General features: G+C 37.9%; 1 protein-coding gene across 1 annotated transcript; it reads right to left on the bottom strand.

Annotated features, from left to right (window-relative positions):
• Window positions 1–8522: 8522 nt before the first annotated feature.
• On the bottom strand, window positions 8523–9284 carry LOC109243256. The gene is made up of 2 exons (XM_019410167.1): window positions 8963–9284; window positions 8523–8905 (listed from the first exon to the last, which is right to left on the bottom strand). The coding sequence occupies exons 1-2, from the start codon at window positions 9282–9284 to the stop codon at window positions 8523–8525; spliced, it is 705 nt and encodes a 234-aa protein (XP_019265712.1).
• Between the last annotated feature and the right edge of the window lie 226 nt (window positions 9285–9510).

The following is a 9510-nucleotide window of genomic DNA, read 5'->3' as shown; positions in this document are numbered from 1 at the left end:
GGTGCTTGGTAATTTGGGGCTGGCTGATATGTGAGTGGAGGTATTGGGTTGGTTTGGTATTTGAGGGGAGACTTGGTCCTTTATGCAACTATCACGGCCCCTACGTCCCTCTTCTTAGACACACCACCAGACTGCAAGGCCTTATTTGTAGCTTGCAAGGCCTTGAAGTTTGTAACCATACCGCTCTTAATACCTTCTTCAATTTGTTCCCCCATCTTGATAATGTCAGAAAACTTATGATTCTCAATCACCATCAACCGTTCATAGTATTGCGGGTCTTGAGCCCGAACAAAGAACTTGTTCATTTGTTCTTCTTCTAAGGCAGGTCTGACCTTATCAGCCTCAAACCTCCAGCGAGTAGCATACTCGCAAAATGTCTCCGTGGGCTTCTTCTTTAGATTCTGGATATAGAACACGTCTGGCGCGTTCTCTATGTTAAACCTGAACCTGTCCATAAAATCAGATGCCATACCTACCCAGCTCGACCACTTCTTAGGATCTTGGCTGATGTACCAAGATAGCGCATCTCCTTTCAAACTCCTCATGAACAGCTTCATACGGATCCTTTCATCTTTTCCTACCCCGACCACCTTGTCACAGTATGTTCTCAGATGGACCCTTGGATCACCTGTACCATCAAACATCTCAAACTTAGGAGATTTGTACCCCTCCGATAGTTCGACATCCGGTTGTATGCAGAGGTCTTCATAGTTCTACCCTTCGATCCCTTTACTTCCTTCAACGCCCTATATTCGGCTGGTTAGTTTCTTAAGTTCCTCGGCCAAGTTTCTAATGAGTAGATCCTTTTCATCAGACTCAGGTGTGCAAATATAGGTTGGGTGGAGAGTGGCATGGTCTCCACGTAGATGGGATTGTTTTAGTGGCCTGGTGTGTGGGCGTGGAAATGGTCATTTGCGGAGTTTTGCGGTTCTGGGATGAGTAGTGGAATGTTGTTCGGAGTATGGCAAGAGTTGCATTGGTTCTTTGGAGCAGTGGGATGATTCGGTTGTTTTTGAGGAGGTATGGGGTTTTGAACATTGGGGAAGTTGGTTCTGGGGTGCTGAGGGAGAAGGACAAGTTGGCCAGATTCCGAACCTGATCGAGCTCTTCCTGAAACTTCAACAATTTCTGCTCAAGTTGTGACACATTTTCATTGGGAACTCGAATACCATGGCCATCAGTGGCCTCTGCTGTTGTGTTCTCTTTTCTAATGTTGCTCAAATCTTCCATCTTGCTTTTGTTCTTGTTCTTAACAGGACTAAGAGGAGGAGTGGGTGGAGGGCCCCTAGATCTCGTGGAATAAGATGATGTTGCCAGAGTGCATGAACTAACCTTTGGGGAGGGGAATAACAAAACAAAATAAAACAAAAAGGTAACCAAATTAGTGAGGATCATAAAAAATATTGCAATATTTAAACACGTAGTGCAGGAATGTAAAGCATGTCCTAATTTAGGAACCTCGTTATGCCCGAGGTGGGCCTAGCGACAACTTGATTTGGAGAACTTGGAATGCTAAATACCTCATTTCATTGATAAAGGTAAGACGAATCCCAAAATGACAATAAATAAGAAATAAAAGTCACTAATGGCCATTGGCCTTATTACATTCATAAAGCGAAAAAGGTAAACTCCTATCTATTTGGTCCCAGAAGGACCTTCCCCAGGTTGAATGCTCTCGTTGATCAAATCCTCCAGTTCGCGTAGGTTCACCAGTAAAAATGACTTCGCCAGGTGTTCTCCTTCGTTTCCCTCAGCGTTCTGGCAGTCGGTGACCCTCTTCCTCACTCTTCCTTCCAATTCTAGCAGACTGTATTCCAGATATTCCAACTTTCCGCTAGCTTTGGCGGCCCTGTCTTTCAACTTATTGATTTGGTCATTTGATGGAAGACTCCTCCACCAGTCTAGCAAGAGCGGGGGCATGCTAATCATACCGAAACTGGGGACCTCGTGCCTCATTTTCTGCAAAACAAAAGGGTTAGACCCTACCCCCACCAGACTCGACTATTTAACATCAATGCTTAGCATGAAGCATTTAGTTCTCCAAATAAATGCACAGAATATGACGACATCCGTTACGGTTTAAGGAAACCCAGTGGGCTTTGGACAAGGATATCTTAAAGGATCATTACGTGGACAACATAACTGATCCGGCTAGGTTTGACCATGATGCATGCATATTTGAACAGAGTAAGGTTTCTATGAGGTTTTAGACTGGTACCCTTGAGAGGACAACTCAAGGGGGAAAGCTCGGAACTGTCGACTGCACCGCTGATCGACTAGTTTTACCGCAAATATGCCTTTCCGAATTTAGGGGGTAATGATATAGGAAGAGCGTAACCACTCATTGTAGCGTTGCTATAGTATTTGTTTTGGCACGAGTGGAGTATGATGCTGAGCATGATTATGCAATAATTAAAAAGAATGTTGACATGTATTTGCACATTAAGAAAGCGATAAATACAGCAGTTTCATAATTTAAAGCAATAAAGGAAAGAGAACAAGGAAGATACGTTAGTTTTGCTTTTAGAGAAGAAATCAAATGCTTAAAGGAATTAAACAGATAATTTCACATAGAGAGAGGTAAATTTACAAGAATAATCTGAAATGGTAAAAGCCTAAGAATCCCCAGCAGAGTCGCCATGCTGTCGCGCCCCCTTTTTCTCGCGAAATCGGGTTTATGACAATTGGTTGGGACAACTCTTTCCTTTAGGGAAAGGGGTTTTGCAATTTTTGAAGAGTCGCCACCTAACGATTTTAAGGTGCGTTAGGGCACCTATGGGGTTCAACTACAACTACATTCGATAACCAGAGATAGGGTAAGGGCTTGAAATTATCCCAAGGGGAAGGTGTTAGGCACCCCTCAGGATCCACTAGTGTGGTTCCTGACCAGATAGTTTTGTGAATTTGTGCAATTAACAAGTAAACAAACAAGGCTCAAATAATAGGGGATTTTAAATACACAAGTGTTTGAAAGCGATTAAATAAAGCAAGGTTTTGAAAAGAGTTATAATCTAAGCATGCTGATGAATGTAAAGGGGTCCTAGATTTGTTTGTAATATGGATCACAACAATGCAATACCCGGTAATCACTCCTCAAAAGAGGGGTTACACGTGGTATTAGCGCACCGGTCATCATATCCATATCTACCCTTCCCACCCCGTAAAGGTATTAAAGCGCGGATTGGTCTCGACCTCTATTGCGTGCTATTACCCGTCCCGTTCCTATCAGTCCCCGAGGAATTTTAGGACTACTATTCCTATAAGAGGGAGGATTTTAGGCTGACTCTTAGGTTTAAGGGTAAAAAGGCTAAGGCAACATACAAAAACAGGTAGGACTGTATTTAAAGGGGAAATATGTAAGCAATTAGAAGGCCCATATAAACCTCCGCAAATAATGCATATAAATAGCACGATTCAAACACAGTTAAAGTCTGAATTTTTTTAAGTCCTAAAGCAGGGGATTTGAGTCAGAATCGGATTCATTATATAGCTCAGATAAGAAGTCTGAATCAGGCCTGCTGTTGGTTGTAGCAAACGAAGGCAGTTCTAGTTTATTCAAGTAGCTACCTAAGGCTTGCCTAGGCGTAATAATGATATTCTACGAGCATGATATCTATATTGATTAGGAATGCAGTAGAGCAGTGATTAATTTTAAGCAGACAACTTAAGATCCTATAGACATGCTTTCTAACGGTATTAAGTCGAAGCAGTGTTTGAGAAACTTATTAAAGAAGCGGCAGATTAATTAACTATTCCAATTCAGAATAACGACATGAACTAGACGGCTTCTCGAGCTAAACTATTTTTAAATTCTATATGGGCATGATTTCTGTTATAGCTATTTAGGTCCTATAGGCATGGTATCTAAGTGTGTGAAGGCTGACTTGGGACTTATAGGCATGATTTCTAAGGGAAACGAGTTTGGATACATGCTGTAACAAAAATTGAGCTTCAATTACTTTATATCCTATAGGCATGATATCTAATTGTAAAGCTGATTTTTACCCTATAGACATGTTATCTTTTATTAAAGCCATTTATATCCTATAGACATGATTTCTAGTTGTGTGAAAGTGAAGCATGCAGAATTTATTTTAAACAAGCATTGATCCTATAGGCATGATTTCTAGTTATGAAAGTGAAGCATGCATCATTTATTTTAAACAAGCACTGATCCTATAGGCATGTTATCTAACAGACCATACTTGAAGCAAATAGACCCTATAGGCATGTATCTACCCAATCTACCCACAAGGTACAACTACCCACCCTTTTCACTAATCTCCCCGATATTGTTAACAAATTATTACAGTCCCAATGATTGAATTACAAAAGAAGTGCAGAAATAAGAATTTAAAACCAAAAGAAGCCTGATCTTGACATCCTATCTGAGTTATATAATTAATCACTTCAATACCAATGTTTCAAAGCCTTTCTCATACCTGAGTGTGTCAAAGTTCCCTAAGGATCTCAGGGGATCCTGGGCAGTGCTCACACCCAGGTTTACATAACCAAATAGAATGAGTGCAGTGTGGAAGGGCCAGCCCTTATGTATCCAAGATCAGAGGAAACTCAAGGGTCCCAAGGCAACGCTCACACAAGAGGGGCAGAACCTAGGTTCTAAGAGTATAGTGGAAGTGCAAAACAGAGATTTATTAAAACTGGGTTGGAAATAGTAAGTGGTAAAGGGTGATTTGAAAAGAGTTGTAATAGTGAAACTCAAACTACACAGAATCAGAAATCATTCAAAGGGGAAAGGGATTATGGGGTTCATTGCATAACCCCAGCAGGGGTCTGATTTGGTCATGCACAGCAATAGCTGGTGCTGGCATGGACACAAACCATCTAAAGGAACACAAACACACATAGGGGTATGGGGGTTTGGGATTCATAAGGTAGCAAGTACACGACAAGTGACTGATAGAGTACACATCAAGGTAAGCATTAAGTTAAAAGGGAAAGGGAACATATTATAGCATGCTAGTAACATAACTTGACTGCAGAAACATAAGCAGAAGTAGACAAGAATGAGAAACTGGAGCAATTTAAAGAAACACGTTGTTGTTGAGACTAAAAAATTAACTAGGACATACCAGTAGAGAAGCAAAGTGCAAAAAGGTAAAGCAAGCAAGAGTCCACAGTCTAGCCTTGGCTTTCAGCCGGCTAGACAAAACAGTAGCACAAGTAGCAGTAAAGAAAGAGAGAGTTTTGAGTGTAAGTGTGTGTTCTGAACTTAAATTGTTTGTGTGTTTAAAAGAAAAGAGGGTATGGTATTTATAGTTTTGAAAACGAGTGAAGAATAAGGTAATAAGTAAAGTCCTAACACAAACATGGAAATAATCACAATCAGAATCAATTAACACAAGTGATTCCCTTTAATTAAGGAATCAGTGCTTAACGGATACTAACAGGTTTTAATTAAGAAAAGAAATCAGTTTGGGACAGATTGATTATTGCCATATAAGGGGGCAGTAAAATCATGAAGTAAATAATCAAGTCTAAGTACAAAATATGCTTAGTTTTGGGAAAGGATTCAGCAAGGTAAAATGCCATAGTAATTAAAGGAGGGGAATCAATTAATTTAAACAAACGAATGCAATTAGGGTTCATAAGAAAACCTTTTGCAATCAGTCGCAACATTGAGGGAGCCAGAATCAATCAAGCAAGGGTCAAGATTCTGCACCACAACATATAAATAGCAAGGAATGAACAGGCATACAGAGTCAAACGTGTTGACAAAAATAAGCAACACAAACATATAGTAGCAACAGGGTAAGCTAGGATTCAGTAGTAAAAGAAAACTATTCGAAGCACAGTAGTCAAGCAGTCACATAGAACCAAAGTGCAGAGAACCAAACTGACAGGTAAGAAAAATCATAAATAAGTAAAGGTCTCACAGTAGTGATAAGTGACGGAAACCCCTTTTGAGACTTTAGGGCTTCAACAGTAGTCGAGTTTATGAAATGATAAGAACTCAAATCAGATAAGTCAAACAAGGGAAAGAGAGTTAGAAATAAAGAACAAGTACACATTTAAACAAACAGTTTCAGAACTCGGATAAGACCATAAAGGAACTAGGGTTTTTAACATGCTGAATCAAGTAGAAGGAAAGCATAAACAAGATGTTTGAACATAGTAAAATTAGGAAACAACACCAAAAATCAAAGAAGAGATCTTTAAAAGAAGTTAAAAGAAATCCTAATCGTTGAAAAATGAAGAGTCATTTTGAAAGAAAAATCAAAGAACCTTCGAGAAACACTTAAAAAGTTAGTAATAAGCACAGACTGAAAGAAAAATCGAACAACTCTTAGAGCTAGGGTTTCAAAGAACCCAGAGAAAGTGAGAAAGGCTTTAAAAAATACCGATCTAGCCAGAAAAGTCAAGGATCTGACTTGAACAACCATGGATGACCGGAAAAGGACCAGAGATCGAAGTCGAGCAAGGACATGACCAGACCTCTTCGAGATTTGTCCATGAAATCACGGAAACAAACACCCAGGAGCCATAGGAGGCCGATACACATCTCAAATGGCCATGAGAGACCATGGATTAGGCAGGGATTGAGGTGGATTAGGGTGGAATTAGATGGCAGCGGCTAGGGTTCATGTGAGGTTACAGAGAGAATTGAGAGGGAAGGGATTCAGAGGCGGCGGGTGGTGGGAAATGAGTTAGGTTTTAGGGGTCGTTCGAGTTTAATGATAGAAGGTGAGCTAGTGGCCGTTGATCTAAATGATCAACGGCCTGGATTGAATGGGGTACGTAGGGATACGGGTTTGGGTCGGTTTAATTGAAATTGGGCTGGGAAATTAGGGCCTGATTTGGGTTATAATTGAAACCCAATTTGGGCTAAAATTTAAATAGGCACTTTTGCCTTTTAATTTATGAAAATAGTAAATACATTTCTGAAATAAATTGAAAGAACCAAAATAATTTATAAGATATAATTAGCAATTTAAAAATATAGGATCCCATTTTATAAACATGAGACAAATATAAACCTAAAAATGGCTAATATTGCAATTATGTGCAATTAGCTTTAAAAAATACTACATGAAATTGTAAAAATATGAAAAAATTACCTTAGCCATATTTTGGCATAAATATAAGAATCCAATAAATTAATCATCAAAAATAATAATTTTGGACATAATTATTGGGATTTTATGGATAAAAAGGGGAAATAAATCATTTTAAAAACCTTAAAAAATTATGGGAAAAATGATAAAATGCTTGGACATACTTATATATGCATATAAATGCTATTTTGAAAGTATTTTGCATATTGAAAATATATAGGAAAAAATTCAGTGTCAACTCTTCATAGAGTTCAATAAAAATAGCAAAAATATGTACTAAGTTTTGCAATTTTGTATTTGTTAATATGGATATTTTCATAATGTGAATATTTTGGTCTATATACTGTGCATAAAAAAACTATATGAGAACAGTACAAGTTTAGCAACGATTTACAAGTATATAAGCCAACTCTTAAATTATTTCAAGCTCCAGGAAAATTATTGAAATAAACAATAAGTACAATAATTATCAAAGAACATTATAAGTTGGTTCCCCTTTTTCTAAGAATTAGTAAATGATCACCAGCAGCCAGCAAGACGAATGTATGGGTACCCAAGAAACATAAACAAGAGAGGTACAAACTTATAGAAGTGCTTTTTGAATGATTTCATCATAAACTATGTTATACGTTCACTGGTCGTCATCATTATCTGCTATAGGTGGTCGGATTAATATTTTTATATAGTTTGAACTCTTTGCTCTTGATAAAGCAACATATAGTTGTTCATGAGAAAATACTGGCTCGCGCAAATAGATTCCAACATAATCTAATGTTTGTCCTTGCACTTTATTTATCGTCATAGCGAAACACAAGCGTAATGGAAATTGTGTTCTTTTAAATGGGCTAGGAAACTTCTCATCATCTGATGATAACAATAGTATTCTGGGAATAAATACATGTGTATTCTTAAAATCACCACTCCCAATTTTAGCGCTTATAACACGACTCTTAAAATCACAACATATGAGTCGTGTACCGTTACACAAACCTTCACAAAGATTTAAGTTCTGTAGCAACATAATAGGACAATTTTCTTTCAAGGTTAATTTGTAAGGAGGTAAACCAGCAGGGTTCAATGAGTGTAAAAAATTTTCAAACTGACTCTGATCACTCGGTTCAATAGTTTCATCAGTTGCAATAAATGTCCTAGCATCTTTAGGAAATTGGGCTATAAGCCTATCATTTAATTCATCAACAAAGTCATTTTGGGTCGTCAAAATAACACGAAAAGTTAAAAAAGCAGAATCATGAAAAGAAGTATGCAAATCAGGATATATTATTTTGAATAAGAGATTCAACGATTCTTTTTCAGTAATATAAGCAACAATGAAAGACCTCAGATTTTTATTTTGTCATCCATGTTTGTCTTTTCTTTTTCATTTCCAATTCGCATCAAATATTCACAAAAAGGAGGATCGATTTTTGCACGCATATTCTCTGATAGTCATAGTTTTTCAAGATGATTCCATATTTCAGAGTTCAGTATGCTTTCCCGAATAAAGTCTTCCTTTTTACCACTTCTAACAACCGGAAGGGTTTGTCTAAAATCTCCTCCAAAAATAATAACTTTTCCACCAAAAAGCATATTTGTGTCCATAAGATCTTTGAGAAGAGAGTCTAATGCTTCAATCATGTTCTTCTTTGCCATCGATACTTCATCCCACACAATTAATTTCGCGTCCCGAATCAAACATGCAAGTGAACTCTGCTTGCTGATATTGCAAGAGAACTTTTCATCGACATTAATCGGGAATTTAAAATATGAATGAGCCGTCCGTCCTCCCGGAAGGATCGAAGCTGCAACGCCAGAGGTTGTTGTTGCTAAAGCTACAAATTCTTTTGATCACACAGTTGCTAACAATGCACAGTATAAAAATATCTTACCACTTCCTCCAGGACCATCAATAAAAAAGGCTCCTGATTTGTTGCCAAATACTCTATCAAGAATTGCATCGTATCCCATGTTTTGTTCAATTTTTAATTTTCTATGTAACAATAAATCTTCATCACTGACAATGATGTTTCTTTCGAAATATACTTCTTTCGCTTCATTTTCCATTTTTGAAGATCTGATAGTCTCTGCAACAAGGTTGAACTCGTTAATATCACGCCCCATAGAATGTAATATATCATTGATGTGGTTTAGGACAGCAAGGTGAATATCTTTTGCGGCTATATTTGCTAAACCCTTAAAGTCGTCGGACATTGAATCTTCAAATTGTTCCCACAACTCTCTCGGATTTGTAGGGTTGCAATATACTAATATTGTAGCAAATAAACGTCTTAAACTAAAAGGCATTTGGTAACAGGCAGCCTCCGACATACAATCAATCAAGCTATTATCACAATACAACTGTCCTCTTTTTCTGCAGATTCTCTAAATGTGTCACAGCATATCCCATTTACTGTCAGAAGATCTTCGTATGATTTTG

The sequence above is a fragment of the Nicotiana attenuata genome, unplaced genomic scaffold, assembly GCF_001879085.1.
Source record: "Nicotiana attenuata strain UT unplaced genomic scaffold, NIATTr2, whole genome shotgun sequence".
Taxonomy (NCBI): Eukaryota; Viridiplantae; Streptophyta; class Magnoliopsida; order Solanales; family Solanaceae; genus Nicotiana; species Nicotiana attenuata.
Note: the sequence above shows the minus strand (reverse complement) of the source record. Positions and strands in the feature narration are given on the sequence as shown.